The sequence below is a fragment of the Mastacembelus armatus genome, chromosome 10 (assembly GCF_900324485.2).
Source record: "Mastacembelus armatus chromosome 10, fMasArm1.2, whole genome shotgun sequence".
In the NCBI taxonomy this organism is placed as follows: domain Eukaryota; kingdom Metazoa; phylum Chordata; class Actinopteri; order Synbranchiformes; family Mastacembelidae; genus Mastacembelus; species Mastacembelus armatus.
This window is the reverse complement of record NC_046642.1, coordinates 14,298,489-14,315,985: the sequence shown is the minus strand read 5'-3', so window position 1 is coordinate 14,315,985 and position 17,497 is coordinate 14,298,489. Positions and strand designations below refer to the sequence as shown.

The following is a 17,497-nucleotide window of genomic DNA, read 5'->3' as shown; positions in this document are numbered from 1 at the left end:
TTCTGCAACATAAGCACTACTACGGAAATCGGCCACTAGGTGTCAGGATAAGCTAATCTACTAACCTACGATTTGGTGTTTTATTTGAATGTAAGCAGGATAAGGTATTTAGAATGAAGGACAAGACACTTTTTGGAAAAAAATACCATTCTCTATTAAATTTTATTTGTACATAAATTGTGCAATAGGTATATTTCCCTCTGAAAACACATGAAAAATCATTTCTGAAAGGCCACCAAGTCATCTGCATCACTACCATCTTTGTCACATACACTCAGAATTGGCTCGACATGTGTACTCACTCTAACCACTTTACAGTACATTACATTGTGCCCTATCAAGTCCAGCTGCAGCATCAATTCAGTTATTGGATTGACTACTATAGTGCATGTGCCACCTGTTCAAAAACATCTGAATCAGCACAAATGGAAATTGCAAAAATGTCTGGCTGTGAAAAGAAGACCAGAGCACCAAGAACTCTGTATTTTAAGCTTAAGGCATGGCCACTTTACAGGATCATCAGTACGACCTTTGACAATGTGTTACTGTTCAACCAACTGAGAAGACTCCAAAAACAACAAAATATATGGACAAAAAGGACAAAGCATCCTTTTTGATGCTTTCAAAAAAAAAAAGGTACTACAAAAGTACTACACTGAAATCCTGGAATGGTCCCTGTTCAGCCTACAGGAACAGGAAAGCATTCACATAAATATTCTTATGTTGTTTGTGGGGTACTTAAATATTATTTTGAGTTGCACATGGCAACCTTATATCCTTTCACCCGCTCACATATACTTGTCCAAATTTATCCGCAAATACAAAAGCAGAATACAACACCTCCATCCCATTAAACTACTGGCTTCTAGTGTGTATTAATATGACTTATGAGGCAATATTAAGAACATTCTGCTTATTTTAGTGTTCTTTGATGAGGATACATAAAGATATCAAGATGCATACCAATGGTTGATGCTAAATAAGACTGGTAACAATATGAAATATTTGCCAAAATTCTGTATGCATGAAAACTCGCTTCTTAGCTCATGCACATTTCACCCTGGTGTGTTGAACAGGCGCTAACTTTTTTTTTTTGTAAATTGTTTAATAGTGAACTAGCTAAAGTGTTACAATCACAACATTGTAACTTCATATTAGTTCCTAATTGCTTGGTAATTGATTACGAACTCTGGACATATGCCACAGGGGGACAGCAGGTTCCCGAGCACTCAGAGTCTAAGGTGTGCTTGACATGGTTATGAATGCAGTAATCAGACTAGAAGCACCAAGGAGTGGTCAGTTTTCTTCTATAAGGTTCAAGTCCAGTTCAGTGCAATCTCTTTCAAAAACATTTTTTTGACCTCCATCTATTCCAGTCCTTTTTCTTTCATCTCCTTCCTCCTCTTCTTCACTTTCGCTAAGTGGCCCAATGCTGGCTCGTCCCAGGAACTCAGCAGGGGAGAAGGCTGAGTGCTGCTCTGCCTGGGAAGACACTGGAACTGTGGAGCCACCTGTACCACACACTAGGCTCTCACGATTACCAATCTACACAGAAGAAAAGAAGCATCAGGAGTGCCATGTTACTGTGACAATTCTAGCATTCAACATAGGCCCAGTCTCATTTTTAATGCTCATTATGACAACTGATTTGGCCCTCTGTCTTCAGGATCCACACCTAAAGGTAATAAAACATTTGTGGATGCAGTAGCAACGCCAGGAAGTGTCTGTTTGATTAACTACCGATTAATGTTAGCAGAGTTAATGGGCTTGGCTGGTCAAACAAGGGATTAACTTAAACACCATTACTTCTGCAACAGAGACTGATTTGATTCTGATTTAAACATTACATAAATGACAAAATCACCTGCACCAATAACAAAAGCCCACAGCCCAAATCTGATTACACTGGTGTGAATAAGATAACATGGAAATATCTGGGCAGTTCAAATTCTTAGAAAGCTGCTGATGTAGAGGTCAAGCATGGCTGTGTTGAGCCAGAAATTTAAAAGGGTTTAGTGCTCCTGGAAGTCTACTAATGCCCTCCAAGAGCCAGAGTACAGAAAACATGGATACAGGTGAACCCAAGCCTGCTGATTAGTTACAGATACCAGCAGCTATGTAAATCTCAATATATACACCCACATAAAGAGTGGGACAGAAACTGCCCACTGGACTTTGTTACTCACCTGTGTCATCTTGCTGAAATCAAGACCTGGCCTGGGGCAGGGCAGGACATCTGGATCATGGCGCCTCTTCAAGCGAGGTTTACGCATGTCGCAAGGCTGTGAGTGACATCGAGGCAGTGGTGGCTGCAGGTCACGCCTAGATGAGGATGGTGTACTGCAAGCTGAAGTGGGAGATGGAGACAAGGCTGGCTGCTCCAAGCCAGAACAGCCATATGCCAAAGCAGAAGCAGTGGTGGGCTGGGGGGGCAGGAGCACAACAGAAGCATCCTGAATATGCACAGGTGAAAGGGAAAAGCGACGATGCTGCACTGGGTGAGAAATCAGCGGAGCCGGTGAAGAGGAGCATGAAGAAGGAGTAGCAAATGAGGAAGAGCAGGCTCCTTTGAGTGTATCACAGGGGTCCCATGGAAAGGTCCATGGTAGTGGGGAGTCAGAGGACAGTGCTAAGCTAAAGAAGGTAGGGCTAGAAGATGAGTGCAAGGAGGAAGATGTGAAGGAGGAACTGGGACGACATAATGGCAAAGAGCTGGCTCCAGACCCTAAAATAGATGTTTCTCCACTTTGACAGCCACGTTTGACCGGGATCCAAACCTTGGATGCACTAGGATGCCAAGTGGAGCGGCACTGGGACAGGTCCTCTGGCACAGAAAGGGACCGGCAGTGCCGTTTTGAAGGTGGTGGAGGGGGTGAGCTTTGGAACACCTTGTTTGTGAAGGAAACCTCTGATCTCTGGAGGGGTTTTACAGAGTGAGAAGGGGGCCTTAGGGAGTCAAGTCCACAGGAATCATCCAGAAGGTTGGTTTTAGATGACTGGTGTGTAGCTGAATTGGTCTCTGAAAATGCCAAAAGTTACACGTAAGAGATTTTTCAATTGATAGGTTGCAAATGCTGCAATTAATTCTATGAACTTGCCATGTCCCAATCTACAAGTACTCCACGAGACAGTAGGACTGGAGCCAACTTCAGGTAATGACTGAAACAAAAAATATAATCAATTTAATACTGGATACTTATGTGGGAAAAAAATAAGTCATTAAACAAAAAAGATTTTATTTTGTATCTAACTCACCACATTCACATTAAATGTGAAAGCTTTGTGATACGGCTCTTCCAGACTCTGTTTACGGAGCTGCTCTGTGATAAGAGTCACCATAATTGTAGCTAGAATCCAGGGACAGGCATGAATGATGAGGAGGATTTACTGAGGACAATGGAAATTTTATTAGTCAGAACCCTGGCGTGGTTTGTGGCGTCCCCTCCACACCTCAACCAGCCAGAGTGACCAGCTTGTTCACTATGCCACCATTATCTTTATGGCACCTAGAAGGAAAGAAAAGGGATATGTTTAAAATGGCATGCATAACTACAGATGGTCACACAGACCTCAGAAAAAGCACTTAATTGAAAAGTAGCTTATACATTGCCTGATAGCTCTACCGAGCGTTGGACAAAGGTTCTAATGGATACTTTGCTCCAACAAGTTGTAACTTTGTTGTTTTGTGGAAAACCTTGCAGAAAGTAGAACAGAATGCCAGCTTAAATGTGTTCCAAGGACTGATCATTTCTATGAAACCCAGGATTGGATCTACATGCAGCCTCATTCACAGATGAAAGGCAGAGGCAGAAGTTCATGCTCACAAAAGTAAAGAGCACCCACATAGACGTTAAGAAACCCTGAACAAAGAAACTCTTCACATTCCATCGTTCATGGATAAAATGGCCATTTCTCACTGGGACGATGAACTAGTGTAATATACTTATGTCCCAAGTAAAAACTTTAGAGGCAATACCATGGCAATCCAAGTCAGGCAATTCCAACAAAAATAAATAAGGAGTTGTGAAGAGAATGGAAGGGGGAAGGAGAGAATAAAAGGGAAAGGATGGGGGAAGTGTGTGAAAAATGAATGGGGATAGGGGTTGGAAGCATGCCATAGTATCTTTGAAAGGGGGACAAAGGAACAGTGACCAGGTCTCAAGGGTTTATATTACCAAGGCAAAGCCAGAATGGTGTGATGTACCCACAGGGCATAGGACCACAAGACAGCCTATACGTCCATTTTATCAAACACACATTGCTCAGATATTTCCATTGTGGGCAAATAACAGAATTACCTTTTAAGCTCTATTGGTTACTGAACACACAAACATCTTTAAAGATTAACCTGCACTGGCACAATTAAAAAATAAAAAGCTTTGCACAGCACAAAAATGCACACCTCATAACAAAACTAAAACTGAAACTTTATCTGCACTAAATGTAACATAACCATTTAGTTCTTACATTGTTATTAAAAAGTGGAGAACACCCAAAATCAGTTATTGCTGACACTAAATCAGATATTAACTTATAAAGTATGTAAATTACAAATTTTGTGTCTTCCTTTAAATTAAAGCACTTTAAAATCCTCATTAAGGAGACTTTGCTTCCACCGTTGCTGTTGGTCAGATGTGGCCTCCAGGGCCTTCCTCCTTGTGGCAAACATGGTGCTACATTGCTAGCCTAGGTCCACATGCCAGAAGACAAGCTACAGGGGGACCAGGCTAGACCTCATCCTGTAACAGCAGCCAGTTGTAACTGGAGCTCTGCACCCCACTGAATGACTCCATTTGCTCAAAACCAGTAAAGCAAAGTGCTGTCAACCACCAGATGATTTAAAACTGTAACTTATCACTTCTCAGCCTGGCCTATAAATTGATGGCATGATATTTTCAGCGACACGTGAGGCACATCTAGCTAGCACTACTTTATTAATGATAGGTTAAGTGAGTTGATCTGACTTCGTCGTACTAACGAACAAACAAGTTTCTATGAGTGTTGCACAGCACACCCTTACCTAAAAATACACTGTTGGTATTAGTCAATAAATATAATCTATTGCCTATGTTAACTGCGAGACAACTGTTTGTCATCATCAACGTAGAGCACATAAACATTAAGCTAACTTACTGGGTAAATCTAAGTTTAGCTGATGAGCAAAGAAAGCTAGCTCAGCGACACGATGCAGCCCATGAAGCAGCAAGGTAATAGCCGGCTCTGTTAGCTAGCCGAAGGGATAACATCTGCCCTAACTAACGCTACTAGCTTACATTCGGTTTGTTTTCTACCTGAAATTGGCTTGTCATTACACCCAGTTATAGACACGATCAGTTAGACTAAAATGTGAAAAGAGGGCACAAAAAATGTTAAGGTTGAGTCGATAACGTATGTCTAAATTAGTTGTAGCGTTAGCTTGGCTGCGCACCCTGTTTGCAAGCTAGCATGCTACAGCTGTCCTGATGTATTACCTGCATTCGATGGTTCCTTAGCAACCGAAGCTGCACACAGCGCACGGTTAAAAGCGGTTTAGTGGATTATATATAGCCTTTGGACGATACCATTACACAGGTACTTTCAATACACTGCCTCAAAAATCGGAACAGGAAGAAACTACATCAAATGTATATAACGCATTTTATTTTCAATATGTCAATATTTAATACTGTTCTCAACTGACATTTTTTTTCCTAAACATATGTTAAACTTATTTTGCTCGTCTCTGTCCCGTTAACAGCCCCACAGTTACGTTCTTCTAAATAAAGTGACAGCATAAAATCAAAAACAAGCATCTATTTAGCGGGATGTAAACGCAGTTTTTTAGATATATAGAATATATAAATATAATAATATGAACAATATAAATATTTAATTTTACGTTATATAGGCTATCTGTGATAAAAACTCCGAAATGAAAAGGAAACTCTACCACACACGCATGCGCGATAGTGGTCAGGTTTTCCGTCCTAATTACTGCAGCCACTAAAAAGAAAATATCTTCGAAACTTTTACTGTAGCGTTAGCTTTCTGGCTCATCATCGGTCAGAGAAAAACCAAAGCGGCTATGGCACTACAAACCTTCAGGAAAGAAGAAACTCTCGCAATGAGGGAAAAATTAATCGGGTATGTTAAAGTAAAACTAGCGATTTCCATGCTATTAACATGTATAAGTTGCACAATGGCCACTGACACCTATTAATTCCTTATATTACAGGAGATCATGTCGGCTCTTCTATTCAGACGACCCTGTGAAAATAGTAAGAGCAAGAGGACAATATCTATTCGATGAAAATGGCAAGCGCTATCTGGACTGCATCAGCAATGTTCACCACGGTAAAGCTTTCTTTTTCTTTCAGTACATAGTCCTCAGTATATTAAACCGTGTCTCCTATAACTTCTCGATAGTGTGTTTTCTACTGTAGTGGGCCATTGTCACCCCAGTATTACAAAGGCCGCAGCAGCACAAATGGACCTCCTGAATACAAATACACGATTCTTGCACGACAGTATAATTACGTATGCTGAGCGCCTGGCTGCCACCCTGCCTGAGAAACTGGGTGTCTTCTACTTTGTTAATTCTGGGTAAGTAGTGTAGGGTGTTTAAAACACCCACAGCATCACAAAATGGCATTCCTGAAAGCACCACTCAAGGGATTTCACGTCTGTTTTTGTCTGACAGGTCAGAAGCAAATGACCTTGCCCTTCGCCTGGCACGGCAGTACACCCAACATGAAGACGTCATTGTGCTTGACTAGTACGTATTCTGTCCCGGTGCAACATGTCCCTAAGACAATACACTTGCTTATGTATTACCATGAACTCTTCTTTTACACCAGTGCATACCATGGGCACCTAACATCTCTCATCGACATTAGTCCTTATAAGTTCCGGAAACTGGCAGGACAGAAAGAATGGGTTCATGTGGTGTGTACATTTATACAGCTATCATTACACACGCTGCTGACCAGCAGTGGACTCCTGTCTGTCTAAAAGAATGTTTCATCCTCCAAGGTACCCTTACCAGACACCTACAGAGGCATGTACAGGGACAATCACCCCAACCCTGGCCAAGCATATGCTGATACAGTGAAAGACCTAATAGAGGATGTGCACAGGAAAGGTGGCAAGGTACGCTTCAGCACAATTCCATGCAGCCAGTCACTCATATTGAAAACACCATTATATAGAAGCACTCTGAATAATGCTACAATGTGTTTCTTCTGTGTTTCCAATAGATTTCTGCATTCTTTGCTGAATCATTGCCAAGTGTCGGGGGGCAAATCATCTTGCCTCAAGGATACTCAGCAAAAGTTGCAGAGTGAGTTGTAACAAAATCTTCAGGTTGTCTTTGTTCAGTCACATGTACAATAATGGTGACAAGGTACATTTTCCTCACACTTTCCACAGGTATGTGCACGCAGCTGGGGGTCTGTTTGTGGCAGATGAGGTGCAGACAGGTTTTGGACGTGTGGGAAGTCACTTCTGGGCTTTCCAGTTGCAGGGAGAGGATTTTTGTCCTGATATTATAACCATGGGCAAACCAATGGGCAATGGCCATCCTGTGGCATGTGTGGTAACCACTGTGGAGATAGCTAAAGCTTTCGAAGATAATGGAGTGGAGTACTTCAATACGGTGAATATACAGCAGCCTCAGCATAATAGCTGGCATCTATAGTTGTTCACAGCTGTAGGGACAATCCTGAGTATTAATCCAGTGACTTTTGCAACAATACATTCACTATATATATATTATGATGCTCAAGGAAAAATGTAATTCTAATACTGGTGATATTGCCAAACAGATATCAGTAGGGTGTGTGATTAAAAATCCCAAAATGTTGTAATATTTTTGTTAATATGTTTGGAGTAACTATTGTTAAACACACACATTTCAAGATATAGTAATTTGTCTTTTCTATAACCACATGCAGTTTGGAGGGAATCCAGTGTCATGTGCCATTGGCCTAGCAGTCCTTGATGTGATCGAAAAGGAGGATCTAAGAGGAAATGCTGTAAGGGTGGGAGCACATCTCAAAGATCTGCTCAACAAGCTACAGGCAAAACATCGAATAATTGGCGCAGTCAGGTGAGGATGCAGTGACTATGGCAATCAGGTTCTTCAAGCGCATAAAGGCCAATGCTGTTTTGTTCACAGTGTTCACTGCTTTGAAAACAAATGAAATCCATTAACTCATAGGAAGTATCTTTAATAATACCACCACTGTTAACAGAAAATTAAAGCACCTACACCCCTTTAGGTGCATGCACACAGGTGTTTTAACTTTTTATTTTTTTTTTACATGTATATTTATATTGTGACTTAACAAAACAGTCTTTGTATCAGAGTCAAACTCCTTGTATGTGAAATTATGCCTGGCAAAAAAGACGATTCAAATTCTGAAGTAGGAACAAATAATTGAACATTTCAAATACAAAACAAAACCCTTGGGTGACTAGACCTTTGATGTGCAGGACCTCCGAGAGAGAGTGGTGCATCTTTTAACTAAAGCATATAGGGCTTTATATTGTAGAAAAACTATGTGGGTTCAAAATAAGAGTATTTTATCCCTATGTAAGACACTAAGTATGACAAAAGTCAGGTAAAAAAATTAACTCCTATTCCCATAAACCATGATTTTTCATTTTTAATTTTCATTCATTCATACTGTGTCTATCATGCCTTGCAGAAGATATTTTGACTTATGATTGCAAGAAAAGCACAAGTGTTAATTACATTAACAATGGGTTATACTGCAACAACTATCTCAGTAGCCAATTATACTGAAACCTCCCTTAAACTCTAGTGGCATATTATTTGCTTTTCCTGATGTGATATGTCAAAATGTCTCCTGTAAAAAAAATGAGGCACTTGCTATTCCTTAGCCAAAAGGTAAGTAGCTTGCACACAGCTTTCAAAAATTAAAAGCAGTAACATCATTTAGTAAACATACCTCATTAGTAGTGCACAACCTCATTTAACCATAAAGTTCATAAATGAATCAAATATTTCTCTTCACCATTTAAGAGTTACTCAAGGAATTACACCAAAATTCCATACATGTCCATGTCCTCCCCACTGTCAATAACACATAGCATGTGATTAAGAGAAATACCTTTTTAGGTTTTTACCTCTTTGTATATATATATATATATATATGTTTTTATTAACTGATCAAATAAGACTGCCTATATTGTTGAGGTGGCATGTCGAACAATCACCTCTCCCAGCCTTTCCTGGGCAATTCTCTGAAAATATATTTTTTCAACTTTTACAGAGGTGTGGGACTTTTTATAGGTCTTGAGCTGGTTACAGACAGAGAGAAGAAGACTCCTGCCACAGAAACAGCAGCACTGGTGGTGAAGAGGTATGGGACAAAGGTGCAATACAATAATTCAAGTTGACGGATTTGCTTTTCTTGCTGCTAGGAAAGACATACTGACTTATCTAAACCTGCCATGAGGCCCCCTGTGACTTAGCTCAATGTCCTATTTATGTTAGGCTGAAAGAAGAGGATCAAATTGTCATCAGTACAGATGGTCCATGGGACAATGTTTTGAAATTTAAACCACCCATGTGCTTCACTGTGGAGGATGCTGAACTCGTGGCAAAAAGCATCGACCGTGTACTCACAGGTCAGTTAAACACACCTGTACTATACAGCTGGTACTACAGAATTGTATGTTTTGTTACAATCTCTTTGACACACAACTTATAAAAGTCTAAATGCTGAATATTTGCATATAAAGAGGTAATTTCACAGTGACAACTTGCAGAATAATCCAATAAATTTGTTATCACAGATACGGAAACCAATTACTTTAAACTGGAAAAGGAAGACATCTAAGGTTTGTTAAACCTGTAGAAAAACTTTTAATTGCATCAGAAATTGTCAAATGGTCACATTCATGAAGTTCAGAGGTAGATATATGTCTATACTCAAGGTTCCAGTAAATCAAACAAGTTCATTCACTTCACTTAGCAGAACATGTTGCCCAATTCCACTCAACACCAATCACTGTGAGGACTTGCTTGTTTTTAAAATGGATTCAAGTCTGACATATAACTATCAGTACATTTGTATATATAGATTAAATCTAGGTAATTTGTAAAGTTGACACTAGATGGTAAATGACAATACTGAGAATCACCACTGATATGGTTAGGCTCATGTAACCTAAAACTGTAATATCCCCAATGCCAATTTATATTTCTTTGGTAGAATGAAGAAACACCAGGAGTCACCTCTCTGATGCGAAGCAGCCAATTGGAGGCAATCGTATTCAAAGGGATACCAGCTACAGCACTTTGTTACCACATGGGAGAAGATTGATAAATGAGATGCTAATGTGACACTAATAAAGTTCCACAAAAGCTTTAAAAAAACAAAACCAAAACACTTCAAATCTGATTACTTTGTTCTTTTACCCATAGTATGAATATTTTAAATATGCTAATTTAGTCCCAACATATAACACTGATCAGCAACATGTTCTCCATACACATTGAGATAAGCACTTACCAGACTTCTATCTTTAGCTCCAGGAAACATTCACAATAAATACTTAAGTATCGCAGTTTCACATCTAGTGGGGTGAGTAATAAGACTCAGCCAGTTATCCTGTGGGTAGTGAAGCCCTGCCCCACAGCTTTCCAAAGCGGCATCCGTAGAGATGTTAACATTACTCAAGACAAAACAAGCAAGCCATTTAACAGTACAAAACATTTAACATTAACTTTACAAATAATAACAAAAAGATCCATGTGTAATATAAACAAAAATTTTTATTTCTACCAATTTGCCCAAGACACTAGAGGAATGAGTTTCCAGTGAGTGAGGGAGTACCCTCTTACATTAACAGGCTTGCGTTCAGTTGAATAACACTAGTAAAGCCACTTAAAATTGCAGACATGATTGGGGAAGAATTTCCTTAAAAGCCAAAAAAATAAAGGGAAAAACAAAACAAAAGAAAAAACACAACAGATGCTGGTTGTTTTCGTCTACTAGGCCATCTGCAAACATTCACTTGACACGCTTACAATGAACCCTTTTAGTTTAAATCCTTTTTTTTTTCTTCTTTTTTTCTTTTTTAAACCTCACCCCACATCTGAAGCCATGCAACTCGCATCCAACACTCAGCACGGGAGAAAAATAACTAGATCTAGAAACACCAAAAGGAAAAAAAAACAAAATTGTTTTATTTGTGAGCTTTAAAAGCTCTTTCTCCTGCTTGTCTGTAAATCCAGTAGACATGTAAAAATACAACCATACAATACATTAGATTCAAAAAGGTACCAAAAAGTACAGTAAAAATAACACTTCCATCACTGGAAATGTGAATGACGCAAAACAATATAAAATAAAAAGTGGAAAAGTGACATTTGCTTCCCCAGTTCCTCACTTGATCTGTACAAATGGAGCATGAGTCCAATTTTCTGCCAACTCCAAAGGAAAAGCCAGAGCCCATGTTCGCTGTGGTCAGACCATGGATCTCTTTTTCTTACTTACTTTAGACCTTAAGAGAAAAACACGGTGCTTTATGTTACTTCGAATAAACCAAATATGGCATGCAGTTACACAGAGACAGACAGGTGCATGAATGAGTCTGACGGGTCAGTGGATGAAGAGACACACTCTGAGGGGGAAGAGGGTGGAACACAACAGCCAGCCATTACGCATGGCACCCTGGTGAAAGGTGAAACAGTCCTTACTCCTATTCTCAACCACCATCAACTCAACCCTTATCGATCAAGTCGTGTTTGTAGAGATGTATCGTAAGATGGCTGACAAGTGGAATGAATCCATCTTTAATGATCACAGACCCCACAACACGGCCTACCCTGACCCCTTCACAATGCTTGAATGGTTTTAGAGTAGATGGAGATCTCTGGGGTCAAAAAGGCACCAATGGTTACAGCTATGTTCTCATACTACCACGGATGATGCAAAAATGCATACCTGCACTACGTGTGATCAGTATGGCTTGTAGCTACTCTGGTGGCCTCCACGTCTTGGAGTTTTCCCATAGCTTGTATTGCCCTGGTCTGGAGGACAAGAGAAAAATGGACTGAGTTCTTCTGTACAACAAGGAGGACCAAGAAAATAAAGTTTCTTTTTCTTTCCCCGGGGGCACTTATCGCTTACTGTAATCGTAGCCACCCCCATAGCCGTAATAACCAGCAGAGTAGTCATAGTTGCCATAGCCGCCATATCCGTAGCCCTGCTGTCCATAGCCATAGTTCTGGTTGTATCCCTGGTTCCAGTAGTTGTTGTAGCCTTGATTCCAGTTCTGGCCCTGGCCTAGCAACAACAGGTGAAGCCTTTGTCACAACTCTCCAGCATACAGGACCCAAGCAGTTACTCCAGACAAATAACTACAACTGAGTGTCGCTTAAAACAAAATACGCAAAATGCGCTTACCCCCACGGCCCCTGCCACGTCCTCCATACCCACGGGCACCATACTGCTGCTGCTGGTAGACCTCTTTGGGCTGGGCTATTTTAATTTCACACTGGAACACATTACATTGAAGAGAACAATTATTACAACACCAAGTACTATAAACAGTATCATCAGCATAGAGAATGTGATATGTAATTACCTTGCTTCCACCGACATTATGGTATTTCTTCTCCATAACCTTCTTTACAGGAGCCTCTTCTTTGTACGTGATGAATACGAATCCCCTCCTCTTTTCTGTCTTTGGATCTTGTGGAAGCTCAATGGTCTCAATCTATACCAGAGACAAACAAATATTTAGAACTGCTAATATAACCACTCATTCACCTTACACACACTCCACAAACAAACAATGAAAAAGCTGTGGAAATCGTACCTCTCCAAAAGTCCCAAAGTACTCCTGAATCACTTCTTTTGAAGTGTCAGGGTTAAGGCCTCCCACAAAGATCTTCTTGACTGGATCCTTCTTCATGGCCATGGCCTTCTTAGGGTCAATCTGTCTGCCATCTAGCCTGTGCTCCTTCTGTTCAAGAACCTAAAAAAAAAAACAAAATAAGAAAAAAAAACAAAAAAAAACAATGAAAATAGACACCCACGTAAACACATTAAATTTCCATAAGCTTTGTCATAACTGTTTCCACACTCACCTTGTCTACACTGGCTGCATCTTTAAAAAGAATGAATCCGAAGCCTCTTGACCGGCCTGTCTGCTGGTCCATCTTTATAGTGCAGTCTGTCACCTCACCAAATTTAGAGAAGTAATCCTTAAGATCCTTCTTGCTAGTGTCCCAGCTGAGACCACCAACAAACATTTTCCTAAGAGAAGAAAAGGCACATGTTTAGTCTTACAGATGGTACCTCAGCTTTATGACTATAGGGCTGTGGGGGGTGGGGGCGGTTATTGAGCAGGAGGGGGTGTAATTGTACACATTGTTCCAGCACATCTGTTGACCCAGTCCTGCCACAGATGCTACTAGCGTCAGAATATTTTATATCCTCCGTTTAACTGTATGGCCAAACAGCCGATACATCGTGTCCACAGCTTCTCATAAGCAAACTTATGTTAGGCCTGATCCCTGCTCCCGCGCCCATCCCCCCCTCCCTCCTCCACACTGCACATGGCGCCAACAAAGGCCGGTTGAACAAAGAAACATGGCAAACCACGGGCTATTATTTTAACCACCCGCTTCATGAAATATTAACACCGTGCCATTTTAAACTCACCCTGCATCCTCCTCGCCTTTGCTGGCGTCGATCTGGCCGCCCTCCGTGCCGCCGTTTTGCGAACTGTCGTCCGCGTCGGCCTCTGCTCCCTCTCCGCAGTCATTCACGGCGCTGCCGTCGTTCCCCTCCTCGGTGAGGCCGGCTCCGTTAAAATCATCGTCGCCTTCGTGGCCGTTTTCTGATGTTTCCATATACTGCTGCTCTATCTCAGACATTTTGTACTATTATACCTGAGGCCAAAGAAAGAAAGTTAAAAAAAAACAACCATCAGGCAGTAAAATCACAGCGGTTATATAATCCGTTATGCCATTCCTGCTTCGCCATTTACATGGTGCCAACAGATGCATTTCCCACCATTTTGGCCGGCACGACGAGTTCCATGCATTTATAGAAAACCTTATTTGTTGCAGCCTGCCAGTCAATAGCAAAAGGGTAACTGCGTTAACTTACACAGCATGGTAATCTGCCAGCAGCTACAGTGCATTTGTATCGGAGATTAGCCACCGTAACCGTCTGCATCCCGCTGATAAAACAAGCCTACACTGTACGACTCGCAGTTACGTAATGTACAGGCCATATTAGCCGCGGCTAGGCTTGTTTCCTAATGATTTCCCAGCATTTCAACTACACATAACAGAAAAATAACGAAAACACTAAAACTACCAAGGTATGTACGTGACAATACAATATTGGAAAAGAATTTAGAAAAGCTGCTTACTGGTCTCACAACCGGAGAGCTCTCTTCAAGATGGATTCTCCCACACGACGACAACTCGTGGTTGGTTTTCTAGAACCGGCAGAATAAAAACGACAGTTCTGCGGAGACGCGTTCTGATTGGATGAGCGCTGCTGTCAGTCAGGGAGCCGACCAATTACACACGGAGCGTTTTCTTCTCACAGACGACGTTCACGCCCCTGACACAGAAAGGAACTCGGCGCTTTGGCCTCGCATGACAAATTGTTCACTGTAAGAGTTGACACAGCTGAAATATGATCAGGTACTGCAGTGTTTTTTTTTTTATTTAAATAATGCCTCAAAGACTTATTCTAGACATTAACTGACTCATACTGGTCTTAGGTCTGAGCCCCCCACTATTTGTTTTTACAAACAGATGCAACAGTAGTACAATACAGGTTTGCATGAAACTGGAAAATGTCTAAAATGTAGATCTCAGTATCTCTGCATGAACATTATTGATGAATAAATGCATATGTACGCAGCTATTATCCAGAGTCCACTGTGCAAGATATTAAAATAATACAAATGTCATGAAAAACAGCATTTTGTTGAGTTTACATGCAATATATATTGGGACTGTCAGATATTTGTTGATTCAACTGTGTGGTGATTAATGATGTCATAATATAATTTTTGTACTAAAATGTCTAAGAAGTTGTCCATGTTATATTTTCTGCCTTTAATCGTGCTGCTGCTGTAAAGTATATACAGTTTGAACTTTACTGCCATGTTTTGGTTATGATCACATTGTGATCACTGTTTAAAAGAACAAATACTTTATTCATACATGCTAACTTTACAAGAAAGCAAAGAAACCAGATGATCAGTACTGAAAATACATTTTATTTTATTACTACTGAATCCACTTGTTAACAAACTTTGCTGTCTGATATTATGTGACCATCCTTTTTTCCCGTTATGGTTTTGCTTCTTCCTCAAGGACTTCACATATTTGAGGCGTGTTTGGATTATTTTTGATCAGCCATTGAGCAAGCCAAACCTATTGAAAACAAAGGTGCATCATGAAGGAGTACTTCAGGCACCAAAACCCAGCACTAGCAAATAACACGCTAACAGTAATAATACCGGCGACAAATTAGCCAATGCACATATTTGTCTGTCAATAGATTGCAAAATGCTGAGCATTGAATACTTACACAGGGGTTATGAGGCTTGTGTTTGCAGAGATCAGTGAGCCCACGTAGCAGAGTTGGATAGACATATCTAGACAGGTATTCCTCGTGTGTTTCTTTTGAGGGAAGGGGCCCAATTGCAGCTGCAAAGAGAAAGCATATTGGCCAAACAATGGGAATTGTCCAATGCAACATTTAAATATCCACAACAGTTTGTGTAATTGTATGCATTGCTTACAGTTTGGGAACATGAATTTGATCTCCCTTTCAGCTGCATTAAATGATTCACTGCCATGGACAGCATTTTCCAAATCTGAAGTGCCATACTTTGCTCTAAGGCTGGAGAAAAATACAGCATGTTTGTGTAAGTGCAATATGTACTGTGTCATGAGTTATAATTCTGTGCACTATGCTCTGAATATTATAACTCATAGAAGTTAGAGATTATAGGGCCAAGAATTACCATCATTATACAGTGGTAACTAGATTTACAGTCGTAACTGGTTTCATTTTAAGAGATTCAAAAACAAAACCACTGAGAATATTATGAGGGTTAAAACCATACAGAGTATGTAAGCAGTATGTTGGATCTAATGATATGATTTTGTTTAGTGTAATGTCTCCATCTCACAATACGAAGTTAACAGACTGACCATTTAGGATGAATTTCTCTGGCCTTGGTACTGTTGACAGGCCCGATGATGGACTTCCAGTGGGCAATAGCGTTGTTACGGGCCAGAGTCAGAGCAACAATTGGGCCAGAGCTCATGAAGGCAATCAAACTGGGAAAGTTGAGCTTTCCATATTGGTCTGCATAGAATTCGCTGCATTTTTCTGGACTTAGCTGCAGCTTCCGCCTCTGCCGCAGAGATGAAGCGTTGGACAAATCAGTAATTTCTGACTACTGCACAAAAATACATCTGAAAATAATTTAATTTTAAAATTGGGCCAATTTCAACGCAGCATTTCTTAGTTATTGATCTTTTCTTTATGGGTTATTTATTTGGTCGTCTTAATCCACAGAACGAATACCCAAATGAGGCTGTATTTTTCAAAAACTGATAAACAGTCTTCAATACCGTTTTTAATGAATCCTTCTCAAAAAGATAAAGTGTCCTTAGCTGCTACATTTATGTTTAGTGTGCCTACCATATTTACCTAGCAGGACACTATAAGCGCTCTCTAGTGGACAAACTGTACAATAGCAAACAGCTTCTCTATAGGACTTCTGTACCGCAATTTCTACTGTTTGAATATGTCAGTGATAAATCAGACAATAATAGCTATTCCGAAGTAGTTGCCAAGCTACAAAAAATATAAAAAAAACACCCAGCTTGTACAAACATATAACAATAAAAGTAAATATCCGACACAAAACTTATCACCTCCATACAGACACAATAGAACACAGTCAAGATATGTTCTAAATCCTTAGCAACTTTCCATATGCGGTATTTTCCCAAAGCATTATAACCCACCTGCAGAATAACGAAGCCCGATTTGACGATAATGTCCTCGATTTCTTCAGCTTTGTCTATGGCATCAGGTTTAATCACAGCCAGTGTTCTTTCCACATAAATACGAGGAATTGAAGTTCGGGCCATATTTTGTTACACGTCACACGGATTTGTAGCAGTCAATGAATTAACAGCAAGTCAGGCCTATAAATAAAACAATAACATGAGGCTGTATTTAGGTCAGCATGCATAACACTGGGGTTACATTTAAAATAGATGTAGCTGGTAAAGTTTATAAACAGTTGTTCATTTAAAAAATGAAAAAATATCACCGTTGGATGAACGACGATCTAGCTAGCGAATGTCAATGTATATTCGGGTTGCTAGGATACAGCTAATACGGGACGATCTACGGAAAGCCAAGTAGGACAATCCGGCCTCTACCCACAACATCGCCTAAAGTAATATAATTTTAAACACGCATCA

At 40.3% G+C, this 17,497-nt stretch overlaps 4 protein-coding genes across 11 annotated transcripts; 1 reads left to right on the top strand and 3 right to left on the bottom strand.

Moving 5' to 3' along the window:
• Window positions 1-143: 143 nt before the first annotated feature.
• On the bottom strand, window positions 144-5,772 carry LOC113144876 (protein FAM53C-like). Of its 3 annotated transcripts, none has more exons than XM_026331154.2 (5): window positions 5,472-5,772; window positions 3,256-3,387; window positions 3,099-3,159; window positions 2,187-3,019; window positions 144-1,545 (listed from the first exon to the last, which is right to left on the bottom strand). In XM_026331154.2, the coding sequence occupies exons 2-5, from the start codon at window positions 3,337-3,339 to the stop codon at window positions 1,297-1,299; spliced, it is 1,227 nt and encodes a 408-aa protein (XP_026186939.1). In that variant the 5' UTR covers window positions 3,340-3,387; window positions 5,472-5,772; the 3' UTR covers window positions 144-1,296. The 3 variants fall into 3 exon arrangements, with proteins under 3 accessions (XP_026186939.1, XP_026186937.1, XP_026186938.1); XM_026331152.2 differs by having other exon boundaries at window positions 3,256-3,506; window positions 5,472-5,770; XM_026331153.1 differs by lacking the exon at window positions 5,472-5,772 and adding an exon at window positions 3,606-5,465 and having other exon boundaries at window positions 3,256-3,506.
• Window positions 5,773-5,921: 149 nt separating this feature from the next.
• Window positions 5,922-10,945, top strand: LOC113144875 (5-phosphohydroxy-L-lysine phospho-lyase-like). The gene is made up of 13 exons (XM_026331151.2): window positions 5,922-6,123; window positions 6,215-6,333; window positions 6,423-6,582; window positions 6,680-6,754; window positions 6,837-6,924; window positions 7,012-7,128; window positions 7,236-7,318; window positions 7,408-7,633; window positions 7,932-8,086; window positions 9,276-9,365; window positions 9,500-9,633; window positions 9,802-9,846; window positions 10,221-10,945. The coding sequence occupies exons 1-12, from the start codon at window positions 6,065-6,067 to the stop codon at window positions 9,843-9,845; spliced, it is 1,350 nt and encodes a 449-aa protein (XP_026186936.1). The 5' UTR covers window positions 5,922-6,064; the 3' UTR covers window position 9,846; window positions 10,221-10,945.
• Window positions 10,766-14,549, bottom strand: hnrnpaba (heterogeneous nuclear ribonucleoprotein A/Ba). Of its 3 annotated transcripts, XM_026331158.1 has the most exons (9): window positions 14,401-14,549; window positions 13,683-13,912; window positions 13,106-13,274; window positions 12,835-12,993; window positions 12,601-12,732; window positions 12,420-12,510; window positions 12,144-12,299; window positions 11,958-12,043; window positions 10,766-11,514 (listed from the first exon to the last, which is right to left on the bottom strand). In XM_026331158.1, exons 2-8 carry the CDS (start codon window positions 13,895-13,897, stop codon window positions 11,973-11,975), a joined length of 993 nt encoding a protein of 330 aa, XP_026186943.1. In that variant the 5' UTR covers window positions 13,898-13,912; window positions 14,401-14,549; the 3' UTR covers window positions 10,766-11,514; window positions 11,958-11,972. The 3 variants fall into 3 exon arrangements, with proteins under 3 accessions (XP_026186943.1, XP_026186940.1, XP_026186941.1); XM_026331155.1 differs by having other exon boundaries at window positions 12,420-12,732; XM_026331156.1 differs by lacking the exon at window positions 14,401-14,549 and adding an exon at window positions 14,037-14,139 and having other exon boundaries at window positions 12,420-12,732.
• Window positions 14,550-14,721: 172 nt separating this feature from the next.
• Window positions 14,722-17,391, bottom strand: nme5 (NME/NM23 family member 5). Of its 4 annotated transcripts, XM_026331162.1 has the most exons (6): window positions 17,344-17,391; window positions 17,033-17,215; window positions 16,208-16,413; window positions 15,793-15,893; window positions 15,579-15,697; window positions 15,245-15,421 (listed from the first exon to the last, which is right to left on the bottom strand). In XM_026331162.1, the coding sequence occupies exons 2-6, from the start codon at window positions 17,156-17,158 to the stop codon at window positions 15,338-15,340; spliced, it is 636 nt and encodes a 211-aa protein (XP_026186947.1). In that variant the 5' UTR covers window positions 17,159-17,215; window positions 17,344-17,391; the 3' UTR covers window positions 15,245-15,337. The 4 variants fall into 4 exon arrangements, with proteins under 4 accessions (XP_026186944.1, XP_026186946.1, XP_026186945.1 ...); XM_026331159.1 differs by having other exon boundaries at window positions 14,722-15,421; window positions 15,579-15,893; XM_026331161.1 differs by having other exon boundaries at window positions 14,722-15,697.
• Window positions 17,392-17,497: the final 106 nt, after the last annotated feature.

Excerpts from the sequence above, each read along its gene's own strand:
- LOC113144876 (XM_026331154.2), bottom strand. The coding sequence starts at position 3,339 with ATGGTGACTCTTATCACAGAGCAGCTCCGTAAACAGAGTCTGGAAGAG. Across the intron at positions 3,160-3,255 it reads TCACATTTAATGTGAATGTG|TCATTACCTGAAGTTGGCTC; the intron begins GTGAGTTAGATA and ends TTTTTGTTTCAG. Across the intron at positions 1,546-2,186 it reads ATTTCAGCAAGATGACACAG|ATTGGTAATCGTGAGAGCCT; the intron begins GTGAGTAACAAA and ends TCTTCTGTGTAG.
- nme5 (XM_026331159.1), bottom strand. The coding sequence starts at position 17,158 with ATGGCCCGAACTTCAATTCCTCGTATTTATGTGGAAAGAACACTGGCT. Across the intron at positions 16,414-17,032 it reads CGGGCTTCGTTATTCTGCAG|AGGCGGAAGCTGCAGCTAAG; the intron begins GTGGGTTATAAT and ends TCTCTGCGGCAG. Across the intron at positions 15,422-15,578 it reads ACAAGCCTCATAACCCCTGT|GTTTGGCTTGCTCAATGGCT; the intron begins GTAAGTATTCAA and ends TGTTTTCAATAG.
- LOC113144875 (XM_026331151.2), top strand. The coding sequence starts at position 6,065 with ATGGCACTACAAACCTTCAGGAAAGAAGAAACTCTCGCAATGAGGGAA. Across the intron at positions 6,755-6,836 it reads GACGTCATTGTGCTTGACTA|TGCATACCATGGGCACCTAA; the intron begins GTACGTATTCTG and ends CTTTTACACCAG. Across the intron at positions 9,634-9,801 it reads CATCGACCGTGTACTCACAG|ATACGGAAACCAATTACTTT; the intron begins GTCAGTTAAACA and ends TTGTTATCACAG.
- hnrnpaba (XM_026331155.1), bottom strand. The coding sequence starts at position 13,897 with ATGTCTGAGATAGAGCAGCAGTATATGGAAACATCAGAAAACGGCCAC. Across the intron at positions 12,733-12,834 it reads ACTTTGGGACTTTTGGAGAG|ATTGAGACCATTGAGCTTCC; the intron begins GTACGATTTCCA and ends TCTCTGGTATAG. Across the intron at positions 12,300-12,419 it reads ACGTGGCAGGGGCCGTGGGG|GCCAGGGCCAGAACTGGAAT; the intron begins GTAAGCGCATTT and ends TGTTGTTGCTAG.